The sequence below is a fragment of the Ctenopharyngodon idella genome, chromosome 12 (genome assembly GCF_019924925.1).
Source record: "Ctenopharyngodon idella isolate HZGC_01 chromosome 12, HZGC01, whole genome shotgun sequence".
Taxonomy (NCBI): Eukaryota; Metazoa; Chordata; class Actinopteri; order Cypriniformes; family Xenocyprididae; genus Ctenopharyngodon; species Ctenopharyngodon idella.
In genome coordinates, this window is record NC_067231.1 from 17,383,467 (window position 1) to 17,410,803 (window position 27,337).

A 27,337-nucleotide genomic window follows, 5' to 3' on the forward strand; every position below is an offset into this window, starting at 1 on the left:
AACAAACAAGCAAGCCCAGGTGAGAAAAAGTAACGCAAAACTAATGTAACGCATTACTTTCCATAAAAAGTAACGCAATTAGTTACTTTTTTAGGGAGTAACACAATATTGTAATGCATTAATTTTAAAAGTAACTTTCCCCAACACTGGTTGTGAGGCATCACATTGCCACAATAAAGAAATCAATTTGGAGATATAAAGGTTCAATTGTGCGAAATAAATTAGCACTTACGAAAAATAAAGTCTTAATTTTAAGAAAGTTGCAGTTGTGAGGCATCATTGTCACATATAAAGAAACAGTCTCAATTTTAAAATATAAAGTTTCAATTGTACGAAATAAATTAGCACTTAAAAATAAAGTCTTAATTTTGAGAAAGAAATTTGCAGTTGTGAAAGTCACATTTGGAGATATAAGTCATATTTACATGAAGCTGCAGTCTCTATTTGAGAAATAAAGTCACATATTTGAGAAACAATGTCATACTTGTGAGATATAAAGACACAATTCTGAAATCATAGTAGCCTTTTTATTTTTTATTTTTTTGAGGTAGAAACAGGCTTCCAGCAGGCAAACATCACCACATGAATTCTGTAGAGTGAACAGGTTGTGCCATTGTTCTGTGCTGTAGTATTTTGATTCAAATCCCAGATGGGCCTCTCATTTCCTTTAGTTTAGACCCCTACTGAGTGCGTTGCTCTTTAAGGGGTCTTTGAATTCATTGTTTTGCACTGTGGGTACTGTGTGACATGGCAGATTCATCATGCTTGACGGTTTATTTCTGTGTCCCTGATTCTATTATGCCAGTGAATCCATCCACTGTAGAGATTTCCTGTCCCTTCGAGTCCATATGGTGGAGTTTGTCTCAATCCAAGCATCACTATTGCTCCATTGGAATCTAGCCCATCTTGGAGGAAACTAAATCAAGGGGGGGCGATATCCTTATCAGGCCAGTAAAGTCTTAGCCCGCCACACCCCTCAGAATTTGTGTTTATGGATGTGATGTGCTCTAACTTTTCTTATGACTCACTGAACTATATTGTGTTGGCTTTCCCCTGGTTGCTCTCAGATAACGCTTAAGACAATACGGCTACCGCAGAGGCAGAACACATGGGGTTATGAGTATAGGACTGTTTGCTCAAGGAAGGAAGTGTTCACTTAGTGCTTTTTAGACTCCAGCACTTGAGGAAGAGGAGGAGGAGGGTGGGACTTCCTTGCCTTGTGCATGGAGGCACTGAAACTAGCACCAAGCACACATTTCTGACAACAAAACAGGAAAGGAACAGAGCAGTTGGTTTGTTTGTCACAGGTGCTCAGTTGTTGAAGATAAGCTTGAGCCAAAGTGGAGCCTGTCCTCTATCCTTTAATGCAGCAATCCTGTTCCTCAAAATATGGTTTTATACAAGTGGTCTTGTATTATGTGGAGAACTATATGAACGTAGATTATAATAAATCAAGAGACAGATCTTTTTAGCTTTTGTAATGACTGTCAAGGAACATAATTTATTCTGATTCAAAGTTTGACAAAATGTATGTATGCACAGCTAAAAAAAATGGCTCTGTGCCTCAAGCCTCCACATAAATCACAAAAGAGGGGTAATGGAAAATATCCAAGAGGAATAGCTCTGCTCCCAAGAGTCCCTAATCAGCGAACAGAGTGGTTTCCTGCTTTTGTGAGATGTGGTTCATTAATGGCTGACAACCTTTCTTTTACACATGCACACTGACACGCAAAAGACCCCCACTACTCTCACACACAAGCACATTGGATCCAGACATGTTTAAGTAAATGTTCACATATAAGCTAACGCAATCATTTGAGCGTTTATCAACCTTATCATACATATGCTTGTGAGAGGCCATACATTACGAACCCTCTAAGTTAAACAGCTTTGTCTAAGTTCTTAGGATGTAAATATTTGCAGAGCGCCTTATCTTCACAAGCAGACCCTTAACACTGATACACATGCCTGCTGTGATTTCCTAATTCCATTTATTACCTTAAGCACAGACCCAGAGAATTTCATATATTGGCCTACCATGTAAGAGTTGCTTTTATATGATGATATGGAACACATCTGCATAAACCAACAGTTATTTCCAGTGAGGACTCCTTTGAGACACTAGACATTGTTGCACTTCTAACCGTGCAAGGCCACTGCACCACCCTCGTACTTCACTTTGTGCCATTCACACAAAGCAGACCTCTATTGAACATTCTGCCAGGAGAGGAGAATCAAACTCCAGGACATTGTAGTAGCTATTTTTCCTGAAAGAAAAGCAAGAGGGCGGGAAAACAGAGTAGAATAGAGAATAATTTACAGGATGCTGCAAGAATATGCCATGTCTTGAGCAATAAACAACTCATATATTCCATTGTTTACTGAATAAAAACCCCTCAAAACATCCATATCTTGTTCAAAAATGCCTTTATTAGAAGTTCTATATTTAAAAAAAACACATACAGTACAAATTTACTCTGCAAACTTTCTATACACACTCCAACTCCAGCTGACGTTCACTCATTACATTCAGTGTTGCTTTACTTCATCTAAAAAAGTTAGAGTAATCATTATTAACCAACTACAAAACTTAATATCCCCAGTCAGCATGTGTAGAGAAGCTCAGTTGAAAGGCAGAGTATCTTTCATTAGGAATGGTGCGATCGAATGATCTAAATGTAAAAAAATAAACAATGAAATAGCATCTCATTCACCATAAGAAAGGCATCTTGATCTATGAGCTACATTCAATTCGATTGGCTTTAGATATACACCAAAGCGACTGCTTTATTAGGTTAAACTATGAGGGATCCTCAACCCCAGCAGGGACATATTAGCTAGTTATTAACCTCTAGATAGGAAAGTGCTACATTCTCTGGCACTAGACAGCAATCGTCATGCAACGGTGTGCAAATGGATACTTTTTTTTTTTTTGGTTGTTGTTATTGTTGATAAAGAAAAAAAAAAAAAGAAACAGTCATACTCATAGGTGTGAAGTCAGTTAGTTCTTTACGGCCAAAAAGACCTCATAAGACAGGCTACATTCTACAAATGCCCATAGATCCTCTGACGCTCCCTTCCCTCCCGCACAAGAAATCACAGCGTGACCTCATCAGACGCTCCCACTTTTTAATATAGATACACACAGTAAACAAAATCGAAATAAATAGCATACAATCTTAAATTATTTACCTATTTACAGTAAAATAGACAAGTTAACAAAAATATATTATTGTGAGACAAACCCAACGGTTTCCAGATTAATATTGGCGATCACAATTTAAACAGGAATATAAGTGTATTGCTTTAGATTTGATAAATACCATATGGACTCAATTTATCCTTGAAGGCTATACTTTCAAATGACAATAAATAAGTTAAATAGATTTCAAAGCATGATGCAATGATACCACACAGTTAAAAAAAAAAAAAAAAGAAAATCTGCAGTGACATTCCATGGCCAACTTATGAGTCCCAGTTCTTGTGCTCTCACACCACTTCCAAACTTATGGAATGTTTTCCCAAGACTTACTTCTAAACAGGCATTTTTCTAGACTGCTGAAGCCATCATCTTGGTATGTCATTGTAAGGAAAAAAAAAAAAATGAGAAAAGAAATATATAAATCACATCTCAATCATGACAAAATCATGAGAAAACCAACGGTTGAGACCGATATTTGACCTGAAACTCATGTTGGCACTACTTGGATAAAAGGCTATAACAATAATAGCAAGTCAATCGTCTGAAATCGACAGCCTGCTGAAGATTGGCAAACGTCTATTTGCGTCCATACTGGGCGACTCCGAGCCACTGATTGTGCCGGAGGAACAGCAAGAGCCGCTCAGGTACCCCTCGGGATCTGAGAGGGAATCCGGCGGGCTTGGTGGAGAATCGAACACTGGAGACTCTGAGAGTGGACGCATGGAGGGCAAGTGGCTCATTTTGAAAGGTGGCGATGGCGGGCAAGTGTTGGTCTGGATGTTACCGTACAAGCCCCCGCTGGTTTGATGGGTAAAAGCGTTTTGGGTCTGAGGGATGATGGGGGCAAGAAAAGCCTTAAGATCCTGATCTGGGAAAGTGAACGCATTCAGACAGGGTGAACTGGGAGTGAGTGCGCAGGTGGGCGGTGGGGGCGTGCGTGATGTTGGGTTGTCAATCAACATAGACTCATTGCTGCGGGAGCTGGAGAAGCCGGAAAAGCTCAGGCTGTGGTGCAGCTTAGGTCTTTCCCGCTGTCTCAGGAATGGGTTTGATGACTCCTTCTCTCCCAGAACACCAATATCCCGGCTGAGCCTCGGTTGAGTGTTACTCGTGGCAGCTCTGCGCTCATCTGCATTGTGAATGAAGTGGCAGCGGGGGCCATACGGGCAGAAACCGATAGTGTGGAATGTGCGACACGGCTCAGTTTTGTACTTCGGGTGGCGGGACAGGTTTCTCAGTTCGTGATAGCCATGAGCAAACTGACACTTTTCTCCATACTTGCATGAGCCGTTTTCCTCAAAAGGTCTGCAAAGTTCAGTTTTGTAGCGGGTTGAGTTGATCTGAGAGCCGGGCTTTTGCTGAAGGATTTCCTGAAGTTGTTGACTGCGTTCCCCCGTGTCACTAAACGCACGGTCTCTGTACTTATTTTCTTTATTCATGAAGGCAGGTGTTGAGCTCTCAAAACCAATCTGGAGCCTGTTGCTCATGTTGAAGTCCATGTTTGTCGAGTTACTCCTGAAATAACCGAAAGACCTGTTGCTGTTGGTATTGGAAGCAGCAAATGGGACCCCGACATTCCTCTTTTCCAGCATATTGTGGAGATAGATTGCATTTGAATTCGGGACTTTTTCCTGAAAGAAACCAAACAGAGAATTCCTAAGCATGGATGTCAAATAGGTTTAGGGGTACAAGTTTAACCAATTAGAAATGAACTACAGGAGTGAAATCACTATTGTACATGACCATAACCTTCTGAGGTGACAGAAGTATAAAATAAATAAATAAATAAATAAATAAATATTATATAAATATATAAAAGACTGACAAGACCAAAAACAACTTCGAGAAAAGTAAAATGTGTATGTTATATGACAAAACTGGTATGATTTAAATCAGCTTGTCTTGACATTAAATTTACAATTTGTGTCTAAGAAATGGATTACCTTAATTTGTTGAATTCCAATATGTAATTATCATAGAAAAGTTTGTGACACATAGAGCAAAAAACAGTTACAAAAACAAAACTCGTTACTCGCGGTCCCCCTTTAGCGCGTTATGTGCCACAGAAGAAGACTAGTGAGTGGTAACACTTAGTAAACATGGAGCTCTCAAGTTACAAGTTTGCCAGCGCGGATAAATTGAGAAAACAAACCAAGTTAAACAAAACACCAAAATAAGTAAAGAAAACAAACAGAAGTGAATTTAAAACCACTTCTAGTACTCGTTTTAAAAGATAAACTCTTACCCTGTCGAAGTCATATATGGAAGACAGCACCGAAGCAGACATTTTTTACAGTGGGTTCCAGCTCAGGGGGGAAAAAGTTTTCGGACCGAGAAGGATCCTTGTGTTCTCAGAGAAATCCACGGCTGAACGGGGTTTGCTTCTTCAAAAGGAGTTGGAGAGGTCGCTGGAGTTCTTTGGAGTTGAGCCGCACAGGTTTTGGGGAGTGTCGTACATGGGCAAAGTTTGCACATGTGTATAAATGCGTTGCAGCTGTTAAAGGGCGGAGCTCGAAAAAAGTTTCAACAGTGTGCTGCCCGAAGCCCCGCCCTTCCAGTCACGTGGTTTCGGTAACTCCCCCTCTAGACATCAGCAGCCCTAGTGCGCACTGCGTGCCTCAAGACAATCAGCGCTACATAAATTGAACTCAGTTGCTTGAAATCAGATTCTCCTCTCCTCCTCATGTAACTCCCCGCGTGAGGTCTGATAGATTATTTCTTTTTAAGGCTGAATTTTTAAGTAGTTAGTTACAAAGCTACTTCCAAAATTTGCACACATGTGCCATTAACTCTGTATTGTTGTTTACATATTTTTACATAGCCTAATATAGTGGTTCTTATGCTGCCCTCACGTGCTTTCGGTATTATCGTAAATACAAGTTTCCTAGGTAAAAAATTGCACATGAACGCTCTCCCATTTCAAAACTTGAATGCAATGAGCATAAATAAACCAGCATAAATCCTGGTTATGGAGGACCCTAGGCCCAGAACTGCACATTTTGGATGTCTCCCTTATTTGAGACACATTTCAGGTCTTGCGTCCTCTACAGTGCCCCCTGTATGTTGAAATGTGATGTGCCGTTAGAGTAAGTTTGCTTGACAATAGGCCTACTGCAGTTTTGGAACAGATTATCTCTTTTTATGTGCAATATAACAGACAAAAATGAAGATATGCTGATATGTCACTATATACCAGTGCAGCTTCAGATGTCAGATAAGAATGTGTCAGTTACAAAATTTACTAGCCTATATCTCAGGGGGGTGAGTTTTTTTTTTTTTTTTTTTTTTTAAATATCAAAAGTATCTTAAGCTCATGATTTTATTTAATCAAAACTACAGTAAAAACATTCAATAATATTGTGAAATGTTACAATTTAAAAATAACTATTTACAAAATGTTATTTTTTCCTGTGATGACGAAGCTGAATTTTCAGCGGCCAGTCTTCAGTGTCACGTGATCCTGAAGAAATCATTCTAATATGCTGATTTTGTGCTCAAGAAACACTTTTGATCAACACTAGTTTGACTAGTAAACCCATTCCATTAAAATTTTGCCTGCCCAAATGGTTACGTGTATGCTTTATTTCATTGAGTGGAACATTGTTTCCACACTGAACTCATTGACTCATGGAAAGGAGAGCTGCCTATAGTACAGGCTCTGTTTTTGGGATTCTAGTTCAGTGGCTATTTAAGTTCAGTCCATGTGAAATTCCCATCATTTTTAAATTGGCAGTTTCTCTTAGCAGTCCTCACCACAATGGTATCCCGTTTGTATGTATGATTAGACTCATCTATTATGTAATACATTACATGAGTTAGAGGGACCGTCTTATTTTGCGTGATTCAACTTGTGTATATAAACTAAACATTAACTGCTCATAGTGGATAGGAAAGTGGCAGAACACTAATCATAGTAGATGCAGTTCTTGGCTACAAACCCTCAATTTAGAGCTTTAAATTACACACAAAGTGCAAACCTTAGATCTGCCGTGGTCCATGGACAACAGAATCAACCCATCAAAAAATAAAAAGAAGAAAACTCTCAAACAAAACTCTGACCACAGAAACCACTCATCCATTACTCTGACTCCAGTTCTCGCTGAGCTGCTCCGATCATTCCAAAACATTACATCATTGCACAGAGAGGGAACATCGCTACTATGGCCAGAGCGGCTGCCAAGGCGTCTGCACAGGACTGTACACTGACTTCTTTGTGATGTCCACAATACGTATCCAAGGCGACCCCTAGAGAGGACGGCCCATAAAGGAACGTTTCTTGTCTTCCACGACGACACTGGTAATGTTAAATATTCTTTCTCTGACTGTACTGTTGCTGACCAGACTGTTATGGTTTGAAGATGCTGCTGATGTCTGCCGCAGGTTCATGTAACCCCTCATATTATCCTATATTCTTTGCTGAACATTGTCTATTGATCTCTCATTGAAAATACTGACAGATCGGGCCCTTGTTTTCGACCCAGGAACTTCCCAACAGGCCGTAGTGCATCCAGAAGCCATGTTTGAGGTCTGCTCAGCTTGTTTATGTACGGTTACACCCAGAGCTGAATTTAACCCCAGCTTCCATCTGCTGCAGCACCCAGGGCCCTGCACGGAGATGAGACCGGTTTGGGTCGGTCTGTGCCGCTCGCTTACTACTAAGCACAACTTGCTCCTATGTGTTATTATCGTCAGAGGCGTCTCCTCTGTGGCAATATTCTTTTTTAGCCAGGTTTTTTCCCCCCCTATTTTTATATGCTTACATTGACCTTGAGGTTCATTTAAGATACTTTGTAGCCGGATTTTCATGTTTCATTTTATGGTAAATATGAAATTATTTAAATAATAAATAAGGTATTTTTTATTATTTAACAAAAAATAATATGAAGGAGGAAAACACATTATAAAAAATATATTTAGTCATTTTAACTATCATTTTCACTCATAAAACAATTTTCCTAACACTTTTATGGCTAATATACAAATATGTAAATACTAAATAAGGACATATTTAACAAAGAATATTGAAAAGGAGGAAAACACTTTGTAAAAAAAAAGAATTTTCACTCACAGGATAATTTTATATTAGTGTATCATTTAAGATGGATTTCATGTCAATTTTATGGAAAATATGAAATTATTTAAATAATAAATAAGGTATTTTTTAAAAATTATTTAACAAAAAAATAATATGAAGGAGGAAAACACATTATAAAAAATATATTTAGTCATTTTAACTATCATTTTCACTCATAAAACAATTTTCCTATAAGCATTTTATTGAATTTTATTTTTAGCCAGTTTTCATGTCAATTTTATAGCAAATATGAAATTATTTAAATAATAAATAAGGAAATGTTTAACAAAGAATAATAAAAAGGGGGAAAACACATTATAAAAAATAGATTGTCATTTTGCTAATTGTAACTCAAAACAATTTTATATTAGCATTTTATTGAATTTTGTTTTTAGCCAGATTTCATGTCAATTTTATGGCTAATATACAAATATGTAAATACTAAATAAGGACATATTTAACAAAGAATATTAAAAAGAAGGAAAACACTTTGTAAAAAAAGAATTTTCACTCAGGATAATTATATATTAGCATATCATTTAAGATGGATTTCATGTCAATTTTATGGAAAATATGAAATTATTTAAATAATAAGGAAATATTTAACAAAGGATATAAAAAAGGAGGAAAAGACATTTTTTTGTCGTTTTGACTGTCATTTTCACTCATAAGAAAATATTCTATTAGCATTTTACTGAATTTTGTTTTTAGCCAGATTTCATGTCAGTTTTGTGGTAAATATAAAAAATATTTAAATAATAAAATTTAACAAAGAATATTAAACATTAGGAAAACACATTATAAAAATACATTTTGTCATTTTGACTGTCATTTTCACTCATAAGGCAACTTTCTATTAGCATTTTATCAAATTTTGTTTTTAGCTTAATTTCATGTAAATTTTATGGTAAATATAAAAAATATTTAAATAATAAAATTTAACAAAGAATATTAAACATTAGGAAAACACATTATAAAAATACATTTTGACTGTCATTTTCACTCATAAGACAATTTTCTATTAGCATTTTATCGAATTTTGATATTAGCCAGATTTCATGTCAATTTTATGGTAAATGTAAAAAATTTTTAAATAATAAATAAGAAAATATTTAACAAAGAATATTGGGAGGAGGAAAACATAAAAAAAAAATACATTTTGACTGTCATTTTCACTAATTTGACAATTTTCTATTAGCATTTTATCAATTTTTGTCAAATTTATACTAATCTAATGCACTTGACCTTGTTTTCAGATTACATTTTGGGAGTCTCTCCTAAACTGGTGCTGTTCCTCCCTCCTGGTCATGCCACAGAGCTAGTATTCTGGGCTTCAGTGTGCCCTATTGGCCTAGCCACAGGCAGGCAGCCTTTCATTACGCTAGCCGAAGGAGGTGCCCTGGACATCCCCATCGAAGACACCATCACCACACCCCAAAGTGTGCCCAGCTCCTTGCGTCTCTGTATACGTCAACAAGAGAGATGAACAAAACAGCCACTCTGTATGCATGTCGTTTGATTGAAAATTGTCAAGGTAGCTGAACCACTTATAAATCTAAAGCTTGTGAGCTGTCCTTGTTCTAGCATGATGATATTAACTGGTGTGCTTCTTATTTGAATCATTTTTATTGTGACAATTTGTGAGGTTTAATGAGAAAATAATAATATGTAATTACTTTTATTGTCATTCACAAAATCTTTTCATCCTGACATGTATGGGCCTGTGATGGACTGGCCATTTTTCCAGGGTGTTTCCATGTCTATGACGCTGGGCTCCGGCATCCCCACAACCCTAAAGGGGACAAGCGGTTTGGAAACTGGATAAATGAATGTCATGGCTGGAACTACAACGCCCTCTGCTGATGAAATACAACTTGCAAAGCAGTTCCTTCCTTTTACATCATATAAAAGTATGTACTTCATTTAAAAGGTCATACATAATATACATCAATACAGTAATGAGTGAGACTGTACTAGCTAATTCAGCTTTGTGGTATTATGATATAATTATAGGAAGAATTAAGGTGTGTAGAATTAAAGAGATAATGTGTATCTGTAACTGGTGTGAAAAATTTATTGATTTAATCTGACTTTTGTTTATTTGTATTATTTTTTTTTTAATCTTTTTTTTTCTTCTCTTAAATTGTTTTATTAATGCTTTATATTTGTCTACATTTGTAAAAAAAAGTGAACTTTTGGTTTAGTGAACTTCACGAAATTTTGTTCCTATATTATCGCTCACAAGTTATGTGAAAACAACGCTAAAGTAGCGGAACTTTTCTTTGGGAATTTGTTGGGAAGGGAACGTTGTCAGTGGAACACACCTGCGGAGTTTCCTCTTGCACGACATGCGATTGCCTCAGTCTAGTTGTGTATGAGGCCGATGACGCATATGATTTTCGCTTCTCCCCAAAAAAATATCCTGGTATGGTGATGTTGCTTGTTAAAACGCATATTTGTTGCTGGAAGGATGTGATTGACATATAGTAACATTTAATTGTTAGCTATGATGAAAATGTATTGTTTAATGTGTTATTTGATTTAAATGATGTACATTGTGACGCTAACTAATTAGCATTGTATGCTTAGTGTGTACCAGAGTGGGAGAAGCTGTCGCCCCGTTGCTCCACTGATTATTTCCCTTAATTACAGGTATGTCGTTCAATTAGTTCTGTTTCAAAAAGAAAAGAGATTTAGTTGACTGATAATGAATGTATATGGTACAGAGCGTGTGTTATGGGAGAAAGAAACGGATTTAATTGTTTATGCTGTCTGTGACGCACTTTGTGCGGCCTGCATATGGTACGGTGCTGAATATATCCCATGTCTTATTCCATTTCTGATACGTAATGTGTGAAATATGGGTTTGTACATACAAATGGTATTATAATTGTTTTATTATAAGATATTATTGTATAAATATTTGAATTAATGCATATGTTAATAATGTAATATAGATATTGTATTTAATATACTATTGTAATGTACTAATTATATTATATTATACACTACTGTAATATATTTATTGTAATAGAATAAGAATATTGATCTGATGTATAAGAAAACTGAGATATTTATATATTATAAGTAGTACAATTGATTTACATTTATATAATTTTTTTCCATTGTTGTATAATATCAGTCTAGTTGTGTATGAGGCCGATGACGCATATGATTTTCGCTTCTCCCCAAAAAAATATCCTGTGTGTACCAGAGTGGGAGAAGCTGTCGCCCCGTTGCTCCACTGATTATTTCCCTTAATTACAGTGCTGAATCTCATCAAGTGGTCGTGTGGTCCTTGTGTGTGTGAGAGAGAGTGACCGGTCCAGACACGCTACATATCCACAGCTAAAATTTGGCAAGTTAACCCTAGTATTGTCAAAATTAAAAATATAAAGGTCAATGTTCCAGGTAGAGTTTGAATGTATTATTAATTTTAATCAAAATATTACATCTTTGATTCTGTTATCTGCATGCCAATATTATATCGGTCACCAGAGGGCAGTATGGCACTTTTTACATCAAAGTGTGTGTGTGTGTGTGTGCGCGAGGGCCCAAAAGTGTATAATGACATGGGTATTATTAAAACGTCGTAAACGAATGGCTTTAAAAACATTTTGATATTAAAAAAATGGCAAAAGTTTCCTTTGATGGGTTTAGTGGTAGGGTTAGTGTAGGGGGATAGAATATACAGTTTGTACGGTATAAAAACCATTATGTCTATGGGGGGGAGGGGTGGGTCCTCATAAACTACAAGTGTACAGGTTTGGCTATATTTGTGATTTCCTCACAATATAGTGAAATGTGTCAAAAATAGCTTGTGAGAAACTTTGCAGTGGTCCTTACTATTTGAAAGGTCATGTTTTATTTGGTTTATCTGTCTTCTGCTTTAATAACAGCTGCACTGGAGCTGCATGAACTCCACGAACCTGATGATCCCAATGATCCAGTGAGCAGGGAAGATGGAAGAACGGAAGAACATCTGTATGTACAGTAGGAGTTCATATGATCAATGTCACATAATTACTTATTTGATTAGTTACCTAGATATGAAATATTTAATATCAAAGTATGAAATATTTATTAAATAAATACATGGAAATACAGTAATATTAATGGATATTATTTACATAATATTAATATAATAATATTCTTTGTTTAAAAATTTTAGAACTCCTAAAACTTTTTATTTTTAAGGGTTAGTTCACCCAAAAATGAAATTTCTGTCATTAAGTACTCACCCTCATGTCGTTCTACACCTGTAAAACCTTTGTTCATCTTCAGAACACAAATGAAGATATTTTTGATGAAATCCAAGGGTATCTAATCCACACATAGGCAGCAAGGTCATTGCACATTTTGAGGTCCAGAAAGTTATTAAAGACTTTGTTAAAATAGTCCTCGTGACTACAGTGGTTCAACCTTAATGCTATGAAATGACGAGAATACTTTTTGTGTGCAAAAACAAAACAAAAATAATGACTTTATTCAACAATTTCTTCTCTCCCCTGTCAGTCTCCTACGCTGTTGATGTAGTGAACGCAGTGCAGCTCTTCCGTGTTTACGTCTGAACGACGGCTCAGTATTGGCCGACGCTGTACATGTGAGCAGCACGACACATGCACGTGATGTTGACGCAGGAGCTGGCCAATAATCAATATCAAGTGGATACTTTGTTTTTTTTTTTTCTCAGTGGAAAATAATCTGAAGTGTTTCGAAGATGAATGAAGTTTGGTACGGTTTGGTACAACATGAAGGTGAGTAATTAATGACAGAAATGACTAACCTTTAACAATACTCACTATTAACTACATGGTGCAGAATCTGAAATATTTATTAAAAATAAATACAAATATAGTAATATTAATGAATATTATTCGCAATAATAATATAATAATGTTCTTTGTTTTACTTTTTTTTCACAAACGTAAAATTTTCAATTTATTACCAGTATTACCTAGAAATAGTGCAGAATTTGAAATATTTATTAAATAAAGTATAATATTAACAGATATAATTTTCTATAATAATGTTTTTTGTTTGACATTTTTTTTGAATACTACGATTTTCAATTTATTACCACTATTACCTAGAAATAGTGCAGAATCTGAAACATTAATTAATTAAATAAATAAAGCATAATAATATTAATGATTATTTACAATAATAATAATATACTTTGTTTTACATTTTTCAAAATGCTAAAGTTTTCAATTTATTACCAGGTGTAAATTAGAAATCTTTTTTTTTTTTTTTTTTTGAAAAATTTTGCACGTCATTTTTTGGTGCTGGTCATAAATGAGTTTGAAGAAACATCTCAAGTTGGTGTGAGCTACAGTTGAAAAATATCTCACAGTATAAACAATAAAAAAAAGAAAGAAAGATGCAAACCATGTTCACACAACTGCTTACCCTGGCCTTATTTGTGCTTTAAAAGCAGTGACTATTTGCTGACTATTCGGCACATAAAACTTTCATTTGACACATTAATGCTGCTGAGTGGATTAATGTGCAGGGCGAGGGAGCTGGTTGGCCGAGGCACCCTAACGGACACTGGAAGTGAAAAGCTGTCTCATGCTTGATTGGACCTCACCTCCTCGCAAACTCACGCAACCTGGCAGAGTGAACTCTGACCCCCGTCTGCGCCTAAGCTGTAGTGACACGGTCAAGGTGACATGGCAGAGCGGAGCTGACTGAGGGAAAGGCTGTGCGCTGGTCTGTAGCCCAACGTGGTCACATTAAGAGTCCACCAGTAAATAATTCAGACCGAGCAGTCGCAACAATGCAAACATGTTGTTATTAGTGTTTCGCTTCAATATTCATAGCTGCGAGAGGGGATGGTGTGCTCGGAGAGTAGTGATGGAGGGTAGTGATGCGTTTATGCGTGTGTGGTCTATATGTGTATATTTATGCTTGTTGGATTATAGGGGGTTTGCACAGTGCCAGACCGTTTTCCTTCACAGCCACTGGCATCTAACCCAGTTTAAAGAAATACACTAAAAAAAAATTATACATTGAATTTACTTAACTTTTTTATGTCAACAGGTTCCACGTAACTGGGTTGTTACTACATTTAATTAACATTGTGTATTTCAGTATATTACATAAGGTTAATTCAATGCCATTTAGTCAGGTTAACATTCTTAATTTTGTCCAAAACGATTAAGTTTAATAATCCTAAAATTAATATCAAACAAAAATTAAAACAAGTAATCCAGTTTAATTGATTATTTTATTTAGTGAATGTGTTCAAGAACTATTTTTACAACCTTTACAAATGTTATCTAACAAGAAAACCTTTTACAAAACCTTTACTCTGTAAAGACTCTTATTGTTAGGTGGTTTTGTTATATCCATGGCATGCCCAAAGTAGTTGTTTTTATTATTAAAACAACTTTAATTGTTGTTAGCAGGTCCTCACCCCAAGCACATGGTCTAACACTTCACCACAATGGTAACCTCCAAAAACACTAACATTCCAGAAACTCTTTTAAATACAAGCATAAAAGAACATTAAACATTAACAACACTTTATTTCATAACATTTTATTTTAATATTTACTCTCCCTATCCAGCCCTGTGCAAAGCATGATCGGAAGGGGAAATCCTGTTCCTAGTTTCTATAATGCTATTTTAACACAACTAAAATCATTTATGTACTCTCAACTCAAATGGATTAAATAAAGTGATTGAAAAGAATCGTGTTGGGTTAACTTAATTTGCTTAAGTAAATTGAACAAGCATCAAATGTTATTTTTGGCTTACTTAATTGAAACATGGTCTTTCAAAATGAAAATATTGAGTTGTGCCAAAACGCAACTGTTTCAAGTCAGTTTAACACAATGCATTTGTGTTTGAATGAGAAACCTAATACAGTGGTGTTAAATGAAAATGATTTTTAAATAAACTGAACAGTATCGTAAAATCATTGCCTTTTTCGTAGTGTCTATTTACACTAAGTGCAAATAGCGTCCCTTGTTGGCAAACGCTATTTACACTAGCTCCGTCCACCAATGTCTCTATGATATTATTGCATCCTGTTAAAAAACTACAAAAATATTGAGGTGCAAATAGTATCTGCCAATATAAAGTATAGATAGCATCTAATTACTATTTACTCTTATTGCAAAGAACTGATACTTTTACATGGTGTAAATAGAATATATCGCTATTTTCACCAAGTGTAAATAGCATTTCGCTAAGGAAATACTGCTATTGTTACTTAGTGCGAATAGAATATATTGCAATATATTTACTTAGTGTAAATAGCATCTATCACTAAGAAAATATGCTATTTTCACTTAGTGTAAATAGCATTTCTCGCTATTTGCACTTCCAGGTTTAGTTAAAGACAGCATTTATGGTATAATGCCTATTACCAAAAAATAAAAAAAATTCCCGTTTTTAAAAAAGGGTTATGGCAAAGGTCAATTTTTGGAGGATTTTAAAAGCAGTATTCAGTAATAGAAGTAGTATTTGAGCTGTAATGCTGCTTAAATAAGTTTGACTTATTTTAGGCTTATGACAATGCATTGTCATGGTAACAAAGTTGTAAAATTAAATATGACTTGACAGAAAATGTAATGTACTGTCACACAGTAACCCAGTTTTTTTTTTTTTTTTTTTTTAATAAAATGAGGGAGAAGTGGAAATTAATATTTTGTGGTAATCAACATTATACCATAAAAACTGTCAATTGACAGCTTAACTTGTATTGAATCCATAATGTTTCTTTAATACACTGAGATTCTGTCCAAAACTACATAAAAAACAGGATTTTATCTGATACGCTGCAATTTCCATTCTTATTATTCCATTTGCTTTGCTCTAAATATGCTCTAACACATTCCTCAGCTAAGCTGTTGCCAAGCTGCTTAGGGAACAGTACAAAACCATATACAATGTGTTATTTAACTTAAATATCATGGAAAGAATAATCTTTCCCAGATAAAGATCCAGTACATCTCAAATATAGATTAGGGAGTGTTTTTTTTATGATGAAACTAGAGATATATCCAGTGCTCTGGATTCATCCCATCTTAACAGCTTTTGGAACAAGCCAGTTGTCCTCTCTCTCTCCCCCCCATAAATGCAGCATCCAGATCCCTTCATTTTTCCCTGAGCTTAAGTCTCAATCAAACTTGCTCTGTGCCTTATTTTTTAATACAGAGTCTCAGCGGATTAATCGGGTTGCTGAACTGAGCATCAGCAGCTGCTCCTTATCCTTATCATCGCCGTAACAACCGGCCAGCCGTCGCCTCCCACAGAATCCTGCAGAGACCTGAATTAATACTCGGTATAATTCCACACAATCCCAAGAAAAATCTCGTCCTGCTGCCAGGCCACTTGACCCGTGTGTTCCAGTGGGCTCTGGATGGCACCAGCAATCTCTGTAATCATTCAGTAAGCCTCTGCGCTGCTCAGTTCAGCTGCTTCTTCAGAGCATTTAAAAAAAGAGCAGAGCTGGGGTGCACTGTGTGTCAAACATGTATGTTTATCCTGTCCAGTAATTAAAATGGGGTTGCTTAACATGGCTCCCTTATGTAAATACATGAATAGACATGCAAACAAACACACATATGGACCATGATCACCCCACACAAAATGAGTTATGGATACCATGTCTTTCAAAACCAGTTGAAGAATTAAACTAATTCATTAAGATGAGTGTGTTTTCATGTCAAACAATTCATGTCAAAGAAAGTGTAAGGAAGGAAAATATCTTTTCATTTATTTGCATTTATTAAAAGACAATAATATAGTTTTGAATAAACAGAAAATGTTATATTATTTAATAAAAAAAATGATATTTCTGCTGTTTATGATATATTAGTATTATTGTTGTTTTTAAATATTATTTAAAATATATTATTTTATTTTAAATGTTTTGCTTGTGCTTTCTTTCATCAAAATGAATGTAAGTATGTAAGGAAATAATTCATACACTTTTAAGTGTGGGTTAACTGACCAAATACTTTTTGGGGCTACTGTATATTATGCCTTATTCAAACACATAAACATACACAATCCATCTTAGGTACAACATACAAAATCGGGGCAAAATGAAGACTTTGTGGCTGCTTTCAAAACTATTTGCAGAGCCCACCCATCAAGATGATTCTGTTTCCAAATTAAACAATTTCAAAGAAAGTGTGGAAAAATGTTGGATTTGAAAAATATTATTTGCTCATTTACTTGACATTGTCCTTTTAAAAACAATATTATACCGAACAGAAGCCGTATGAATGTGCCATCATCAAGAAACTGCTGTCAGACTTCCTAGGGCCTGTTTACACCTGGTATTAAGATGCGTTTTGGTCGATCAGATCACAAGTAGACGAGTAGACGAGACATGCCGTATCCCATTTCGCTTACTTATACTACGCCTTAAAAGTACCTAGTCTTTCTGTAAAGAAAAAGTACATACATTTGAGTGTGTAGCAGTATACTGTCACGTCATAAAATTGTATCTTTAGCGGACTTAAACTGGTCACCGTCAATCATCTTGTCACAGTTAACATCCTCCACATTTTATTTAATTTATTTTTTATTTCCTTCCGTATTGGAGAGAAATGTAGTAGCATGTTGATCTGTCAGTAGTGGGTCTTTCATGCGGAGAACTCTCATGTGCTTGCATAATGATGCATTTAAAAAAGTTAATGGCCAAAGCTATCTTTATAATAGTTCACATTGTTGTTGCAGATGAAATATAATGGATAACATTGAATAAATGATTTTTCATCAGGTTAAATGTTGATTATTAGTTACTCAAACCCCTTAATCTAAACCACTCTCCTTAACTATCGGTCACACATATCTGCCATGATTGTAGTTTTCTAACATGTTTTTATTCATGTTTGTAGTTTTGAATCAAATTCTCCTCCAAAGCGCAATGGGTTGTGGGCAATATTAGCCATTAGAATGTGCATAAACCAACACTTAATATAGTAGACCATACGGGGACTTTTGCCATACTCTTTTAAACACATATGCTTTGGGACACACTCATTCTAATCTCTCATGCTATTTAGGATGGATAGTATGCCCACTGGGATGCAGGGACATTCCCATTTACACCTGGTGTTTTAATCTGTCTTTTTTGTCCACTTTCAACCTGTCCTGATTTTTTTGAGGGGAGGGGTCTGTGGATGGGTAAATGTATGGGCTTTTTCAGATCTTTCGATCTGGACGAAATGATTCCCATCTAATGTACAGCAGTTTTTGTTTCTGCTCTGATAGCCGCAAGATCACAACGAACTCGGTGAGTGTGTGTTAGAAATCAGGAATGGAGAGAACATTGTGCTTGGTACATTTTTTTGTCTTCAAACTAAACTTGGGTCTTTAGCTGAAAAAGTTTAAATAGGCACTAGGAGGTGGAGGTGGAGAGTAGGTGGTTTTTTGTGGCTGTTCGAACACATGAGCGTTTACATCTTCAACCACCTCTGGAAGTGGTAGAAAGTGGACAAGCTCAAAACATTTTAGGGTACAGTTTTTTCTTTGCGTTTTTCATGTACAGGTGACAAGTTTTCAAAAACTTGCACGTTAAAACCTATTTTCAAAAATTTGCGTTTCCGGGCACCAATGTTGTGTACATTTACAGCCAAAAAGTTAGTTAAAAAGTTAGTCCACTTGTGATCCAATCAACCAAAACAAATCTTAATACCAGGTGTAAACAGGGCCCAAGTCTCCATAATGTCATCTAATGATATATAACCATTTCAAGTGAGCTTAAGAGATAAATAAGTAAATGTTTAATGACTACAAATACTTATTTCTCATTATAAATTTTAAAAATGTTATGCAAACATTGGATTATTTAAGGCCATGATTTGGTGGTATTGATACAGACATGATTTTAAAAACAGTATTTCTTCAGGTTTCTTTAAATAGTTATTTTGCTAGTATGTAACATCAAAACTATACAAAACCTTGATTTTTTTCCTCCCTTTTTACATTTTTTTTTTTTTTTTCCAAATAGCTCCATGCAGTTTTATTCTGTTTGGACAGCTTCAGTGAGTGTATATGTGCATTAGACAGCAGTATATAGAGTTGCATATGTACAGGGACAAACAGGCTATATATTTGACCTAAATATATGTCTCCTGGTCAGGAGGAAGTGAAAATGAGAGTGTGGCTTTGTGTCTCGTCTCCGCTGTGACATAATCGGAGCCCCAGATTTATGAGCAACCAGATCCCTCCTAAGGCTTAGCACTGTAAACAACTTGGATCAGGCCACAGATTTAAGAACATGTACCACTTGCACTTGGTACTTTTGGTCAAAGAAGATTAGACATGACAATTTTTAATTTGTTTCTGAATCCGTTTTATAAGACGATAATGCCTCCACTGTCTTTTTATAGCATGGGGTCTGATATTCTTATAAGAAGAAGCCAAATCAGGGTTTGAGCAATCAGAGATGAGAACCACAAGAGAAGAGGATCATGGGAATCACTGGCACTTTACAAATTAAACTGGTGCAAATTAAGAATCCCTCAACAATGCTGTTGTTGCTCAAATGAAACTTTAAATCTGTACCACACATAAATAAAAACACCATCACAACAGTTTTAGACACACACAAAGACACACACACACACACACACACACAACAAATTGTATGAATTAAATTCAAGTATGTATTAAATGTCCAAAATGTCCGCTTAATAATACTTTTTTTCTATTGATATTTATAATGATATTTAATATATACAATTATAAAATATATTAAAACATAATATTTCATAGAATTATTACAATTAAAATTTTACAATTTTATTTTTATAATTTAAATATATATATATATATATATATACATACACACACACACACACACATATATATATATATATACAATTTTATATATATATAATTATATTAAATATAATATAGATTAATAATACATAAAATATATAGAAATGTTTGTTTTTATCATTTTATCTTCATAATTAAAACATGATATAGCCTGTGTAAATAATATATATTTTTGAAATATATATGTATACACACACATACATTACAAATTCAAATTTAAGTATTACTTAAATGTCTAAAAACTTGTGAATAATATTATAATAGTTTTATATTACATATAAAATAATGTTTTAAAATAATATTTCATATGTAAGATTATAAAATATAAAAACATTTATATTTCATATAATTATATATAATATAAATATATTATATATAGCTAATTATGAAATTTATTGTAGATAAATAATAGAACAATATGTATAAGTATACTTTTTAATTATATATAATATATTATATATTTTAATTATATATTGTGTGTGTGTGTGTATGTATGTATATATTTATATATATATATATATATATATATATATGGTTTGATCTTTTGTTAAATAATACAAAGAAATTCATTCATTTTTTGCAGTGTTTTGGCCATTGCTATACCATGTCTGATTCATATTCAAACAATATAAACACACAGAATCTTTGGATGTGACCGCACTGCTTTCTGACGTGAAAGAACAGACTTGCACTGTGAGTGCAAGTACAGAGAGCATGTGCTGCAGAAGTGAGACTTCAGTCTGTGCAACCCTGTCCTGAGACGCCCATGATAGCTTATCTTGTAAACTTGAATCTCTGATCCATGCAGACAGAATTATTCAGCCCTGGCATGTATTTAAACGTCGCAAATCTCTCAGAGACCTTTCCCAGCTTTACCCTCTGTCTCATAAACATTTTCTTATCCTGCATGAGCAGGAGCTGACATCCGATGAGTTTTTCATTAATAAGACCGGACTTAATCGCACTATAAACAGGAATAACGCAAAATGACAATGACAATAATAATCATATTTCTGCAAGGATAAGGCAAGGAGAATAATCTTGGCGTGACATGAATGTAATCCCAGCTCTAGCACATTGTCTGTGAGGATCTAAAGCCCACACATGCACACAGAACCATCTAAATGCTGTGCAAGAATTAAACTCTGCTAATGAGGAAAAAGTGTATGTCAGTGCCATTCAAATATGTGTTTCCATTAAAAATATTGGTTTCAAAATAAATAGTGTGTTGTATCCTCAATTAGTCCCCAGCCGAATGAAAGGAACATTCTCTCTTTAACTGACTCAACTGACAACATGTTATAATTCAAACATCAAATAAAAGACCCCAATCTGACAAAACATCTCGTCACGAGCCCTAATATCCGGAGTACTTCTGAATGGCTGTTGTCGGAAATGTTTTTGACCACTGCCTGGCAACCAAATACAACTGATGAGACGTTTAACCTTGCCATCTTGCACCAGAAATTGTGCAGCTGACAAAGACGTGACTGCAGCTCCAGTGCAGATTTCCATTTTGGGTTAAATTAGAAAGGAGAGAGCCTTAAAGAAGAGGGGTTTCACAAAAACAAAATGGAAAATGTGAGACATGCGTGTACTTCTATCTTTATGGAAGGTAATTCTTTATTATAACTGATGTAGATTCTTAAAGGGATAGTTCACCTAAAAATGAAAATTCTGTCATCATTTATTCCCCCTCAAGTTGTTCCAAACCTGTATACATCATTCCCCCCCCCCCCCAAGATATCCATTTGTGTTCCACAGGGGGGAAAAAAAGAAATTTATACAGGTTTGGAACAACTTGAGGGGGAGTAAATGATGACAGAATTTTCATTTTTGGGTGAACAAACTCATTTGTGTATGTGTATATGTAGTTCCCATCAACTCAAGCGAATCCTTGAATGATGATGGGATTATGATGGAGATCATTTGCATGGTGTTGTAACAGGCACCGTTTTACTGTGAGGAGCGGCACACGCTCTTGCTGTTGCATTCCCATTTATTATGCAAATGAAGCACTGCTTCTTTCTCATAACAATGAGAACGGGCACAGAGAGGGACATCATCTGGGTCATGCTGGGTTTTGAAGCTCTCGCTTTTGTTTGCTTTTTGGCACGGTCTTGATCTATCAGAGGGTCATTAAACAGTAAAGTAGGACATGCCGGAGCTCCGCCGCCGAGGAAGATGAACGGACCGCTGGAGCTCTGCCCAGGTGGTTGAGTGGATGGTTAGAGATCACTCAATTAGCACATGCAGAAATTCATTTAAATCGGTGTTGACATTGTCAAAGAGCATCATTGAGCGCTCTGTACACGACCTTCTGAGCTGAGTGGGTGACGGTGCATGTTCCTGACATCTGGAGGTGGCAGAATAGGAGCAGATGCTATTAACCCTGAGCCTGTGGGTTCACAAGCCGCATCAGCCCGGACTCCTCCTCAGAAATGCCCATCGCTGTGTCTGCACACAGACTCCCCCCACACAAACACGCCCAGTGAGGCACATTAAACAAGGGTGACAGGTCTGCTGGTCGGCAGCCAGGCTAATGGCTACACCGCCTGAGAATGCAATGCTCTGGCTCTATGCGGACTCTGAGTGTGTGAAACGCTCAAAACATTCTCCCATTACCATCTGAGTCGCAGTCACACAGAAGTGTTAGGACGGCCGAGCAGAAGGGATACGGCAGGCAGGAACATGAGAGATTAGCAGTGTAGGCCTATATGTTCATTTATCCGCTAATACTGCTTTTCGATGAAGTTACATCTCATTCAGTTTCTCTGAAACAGCTTATTTTATGTGATTACTAGCAAAATATTTAAAAATAAGCAATGGTATTTATAGTGACGCAAAAAAATTCAGAGAAGTTTATGTAGGTAAAGAGATAGTCTACCGAATGAAAATTCTGTCGTTATTTACTCACCCTCATCTTGTTCCAAACATGACTTTTCTTTCTTCTGTGGAACACAAAAAAAGACATTTTGAAGAATTTTGGTAACCAAACCATTTCGGTCCCAATTGCTTCCGTTATATTTTTGACATTACAGTGGAAGTGAATGTGAACCAAAAATTTTGGTCACCAACATTCTTCAAAATATATTATTTTGTGTTCCAGAGAGGATGTCATACAGGTTTGGAAAGACATGAGGGTGAGTAAATGATGACAGATTTTTAATGTTTTGGTGGATTATCCCTTACATTAATTATATATGATTCGTTGATTATGAATACATTTATTTATTATTGAAATAGAAGGACTTTCCACCTTATTTTTCAACGCGAAAGTGTTTTCTGTGAATGTGCGAGACTATTTATTAGCCGCTATAGGAAATAACGAGAAGAGTATTAAAGTGCATTAAAACTGTTTGCGCTAAAAAAAAGCGTGTTTATAATTAAGAGAATACATCAAAATAATACGGTAAGAAATACCAGTTTGCAATATCAAGCAGCATAACGAGCTGTTTTGTACAGCTAAAAATAGCTGGAAGCTAATGACACCGGAAGCCAGACACATTAAAATTACAAATGGCCGCGCCCGCTCTTACCTGAAAAAATAAGGTGGATATGTGCTTGTGTGAGGTAAAATCCACAGATGAGACTCTGCCTCCACAATAATGGTTGCTATTCAGACATACTCCTGCAGGGGGCAGAAGTGAACAAAAAACACTCTGTGGAGAACATGAAAACAAATAGGTCTTCACATCCCATTACACTAAATGAGTGGTTGACTTAGAGAAAGCATCACTAGAGCTGGCTTTTCAGTTAATGATTAGTGAAAGGGGGTGCCTAACATTTAGAAAATGCTGTTCGTCAGCCTGAGGTAGAAAGCAAAATTTGGGACCTTTGCGATTTTCTTAAATTAAATAAAATGTATACAAATAATACAAATACATAAAAATGACAACCCATGTATGAATGGATAAACGTTTTAGCCTAAATTTAGTTATAGTGCAGTGAAGGACAGCTTGTTTTGGACCAAATGTTAACATGTTTTTGACCACTTTCATATACTTTTCCTATAATGTGTGTAAAAACTGAGAAAATGGATTATGATTTACTTAAATTATGTTATGTCACAGTATTTAAAAATGTTATTGTTTACAAATCTTACATTAACAGGAGCAAAATGTGGACCGCAACTGAAAATGACATATTTACATAAAAATGTAAATAAATAGCTTAAATAATTATGAATAACTGTTTTACTCCCATTTATATTCAACAGTGTCACTGATGTATGATTTTAATTGTTGAATAAATTGAGGAAAGTGCATAACCCTTGCTGTACTTTGCAGGAGGCCTGGTTCCATCAGTAAGGTGGGCCATGGGATTCTCAGGGTGGGCTGAACAATTGGGTGGGTGGTGGTTGCCAGGGTGGGCCAAGATCATAATTAGGCAGGCCAGTCCCACCCAGGCCTCCCTGAAGCCAGGCCTGCTTGAAAAAGCTGATGAAACACTGTAAAACATTTTCAGCTGGTTAAACTTAGAAATGAAAGTTCACCTGCTGCCTTAGAAATGTGAGTGAACTCAACTAAGTGCCCTCAACTTGAAGATAACCTTTGTTTCAACTCACAAATAGTCAACGAGAACTTCAAGTTTAACTTAAAGTAATCCATTGTCTTGATTATTTGTGAGTTGAAACAAAGGTTATCTTCAAGTTGAGTTAACTTATGTTTAGTTGAGTTCCCTCACATTTTTAAGGCAGAAGGTGAACTTTCATTTCTAAGTTTAAACAGCTGAAAATGTTGTACAGTGGCATGCTTTTGAGTAACAAAACAGCATTACTGTGACACAGTACTACACCATACGCATGAATACGTCACCATCAAGCTAAAATTACCTCAACATTCATTAATAAACATCTGAAAAGTTAACCCTATAAAGCCACTGTATTTGAAACAGAAATCTAAATTATCAGCAAAACTGCTGAAAACAATCTTCTAAATGCCTTCAGTTGTCTCATTGCAAGTAAATGACCTTTTAGTATACTTGTAAAAATGTCCCCCTTTAGCTCGTGGTGCACATGTCATTTTGCTGTGAAATCTTTACTGATTTTTATAAAGTAAACGTAAGAATAACTATTATATTGTTAGTAATATTCCAAATGAGCACTTACTGGACTGAAGCAGCTTAGGTTTACTTGATTATCCATCATTATCTTTTTTTTTTATTTTTTTTTTAGAAAAACCATGTTAAATGTGAGTATCAAATATGATATGTCAGGCTTTTGAGGAACGTTTGTTTACACATCTAATCATCATTGTATTGCATTGCATTATATATTTTGCTCCCCACATTTAAAACTTCAGTGCTTTGATCATAAAATATAATCATTAAATATAATCTTACCAAGACATATTACGGAGAGATATAGAGTGATATTTGTGACTGATACTGAACTGATATTTGTATGCATTTATTTAAGTCTACTATAATGATTTAAAGATCTCATTGATGTACATTCCAAGTTATCATAATTTCATCTTACTTTTTGGCATATAAATATCAGCAGCTGCACCAAATAGCATATATTTGCTCAGTTTGGGAATAAAAGGGAGGTGTTTTTTTCCCTCCTTCAATATGAGCTCCATATTGTTCTCCCGCCATACTACATGAGCCATAAAATCTTGATTTCTGTTGAATACTCAACAGAAAAACATATATGCAGACTTTTTTTTTATTTTTATTTTTTTTAAATATTTTGTCTAAAGGTTCAATAAACTGTGTCAGACTTTACAGGGCTAAAATTAAAAATATATTTTTTCTCTATTTTAACTCTTTATCCCACTTTTTTTCTTATTTTATCAATTCAGTTAATTATTATTATATTTTTTTCAAATTGTAGAAGAGCTATCAAACTCTTTTACATCAGTGTCCCTTTTAAGATTTTGAATGGCAACAGCCAAACTTACTGTTAATTGTTTCTTCAGTATTAAGGTGTAAAATATATTCATCATACATGCCTCAAGGAGACTGGAGATGCTAAAGGGTAAGGAGTGAGATCAACCATACACTCATCACATCAGAGGTCCACTGATTCACACCATTAAGCGCGTCTGGGCCCCACCAGCACACCCGAGATCAAGGCCTTCACTCCGAGGGCCTCGCCTGAAGACAATCCATAGGGTGGTGAATAAGTGCCCCTGGCCTTTGTAGCACAGAACCTAATGCATATGCAGCAGGGTCTATAGGCTATGGCTTTGGTCCGCTTCTTGTTCAAAATGCGAAACATTTTAATGTGCTTCCATGAACCTTGGTTCAAGCAAGTGCATACTCTGTTTCAGCACTTCAGAGAGAGAGAGAAGCCTGCTAAACACTGACCTCCGCTGCTTTAACATCTCGCAGTCTGAATATTCAGTCTGTGGTGAATAAAAGATGAATTTGCTTTTATACTCTATGGTGCCGCTAAAATGTTTTGGGGGGGGAAAGGGGATCCAGAAAGCATGTGTATTAAAGAACCAGCAGTTATACACAACATGCCCCTTCCATATCTCAATGGACTGCCATCCATTCATTAATATTAACCTACGAAAGGGAAAGTAGACTGACCTGGACCTTTACAGCCCAGAATCAAGTTGTTGATTTTTTATGCCGCCACTCCACAAACCAGCATTTCTTTCTCGGTTTGGCACAGTGCACTCTAAAAAATGATTTTCTTACTCAGTATTTTTGACTTGTTTTGCAGTATACTAATATCTAAACATTCTTAAATTAAGATACATTTACGTGAACAGCAATCTTCTTTTCTGGAAATATTTCATGAATTCTGACTTATTTACACTGTTAAAGAGTTGGATTCTCATGCTAAACACGGCCAAAGTTTCAAAACACAAGTTGGACGTATGGCGGAGTATTTCAGTTCCAAATACACTCCTTCCAGTTTTGGAAAGTTTTTTTCGAGTATGGCCCTGTATCACGTAATAAAGGGCGGAATTCCTTGTATGGGCACTTCTCCCTGATAAGCGTGCACACACACATCACCCAGAGCAAGAGCAAGCCCATCAACGCGCTTCGTTCAGGTTACGGAAGCCGAGAGATTTTTCAACAATGTCACCAAAGAAGTGTGTTTTTGGTTGTGAGGGAAAGATAACCTTTTCAGCTTCCCAAAGAACCCAGTGTTAAGGGAACAGTGGATGAAGTTTGTTTTTCCGGAGCAGCAATGGAGTTGTGCACTAATGTTTGTTTGTTCACCGAATTTCGGTGACGCATGATTTGTAAACAAGTCCCAGTTAGACGCTGGATTTGCAGATCGCGGG

General features: G+C 35.7%; 1 protein-coding gene and 1 long non-coding RNA gene across 8 annotated transcripts; one reads left to right on the forward strand and one right to left on the reverse strand.

Annotated features, from left to right (window-relative positions):
* Window positions 1-2,410: 2,410 nt before the first annotated feature.
* LOC127523790 (mRNA decay activator protein ZFP36L2-A-like) lies at window positions 2,411-5,709 on the reverse strand. Its single transcript, XM_051914869.1, has 2 exons — window positions 5,448-5,709; window positions 2,411-4,833 (listed from the first exon to the last, which is right to left on the reverse strand). Exons 1-2 carry the CDS (start codon window positions 5,487-5,489, stop codon window positions 3,736-3,738), a joined length of 1,140 nt encoding a protein of 379 aa, XP_051770829.1. The 5' UTR covers window positions 5,490-5,709; the 3' UTR covers window positions 2,411-3,735.
* A 448-nt stretch (window positions 5,710-6,157) lies between these two features.
* Window positions 6,158-15,903, forward strand: LOC127523791 (uncharacterized). Of its 7 annotated transcripts, XR_007932943.1 has the most exons (7): window positions 6,963-7,499; window positions 7,684-7,836; window positions 9,533-9,810; window positions 10,024-10,186; window positions 12,176-12,260; window positions 12,792-12,879; window positions 12,970-15,903. It is a non-coding gene; the product is annotated as an uncharacterized LOC127523791 (long non-coding RNA). The 7 variants fall into 7 exon arrangements; XR_007932945.1 differs by having other exon boundaries at window positions 6,158-7,582; window positions 9,533-10,186; XR_007932946.1 differs by having other exon boundaries at window positions 6,158-7,499; window positions 7,660-7,836; window positions 9,533-10,186.
* Window positions 15,904-27,337: the final 11,434 nt, after the last annotated feature.

Excerpts from the sequence above, each read along its gene's own strand:
- LOC127523790 (XM_051914869.1), bottom strand. The coding sequence starts at position 5,489 with ATGTCTGCTTCGGTGCTGTCTTCCATATATGACTTCGACAGG. Across the intron at positions 4,834-5,447 it reads CCATATATGACTTCGACAGG|GAAAAAGTCCCGAATTCAAA; the intron begins GTAAGAGTTTAT and ends GGTTTCTTTCAG.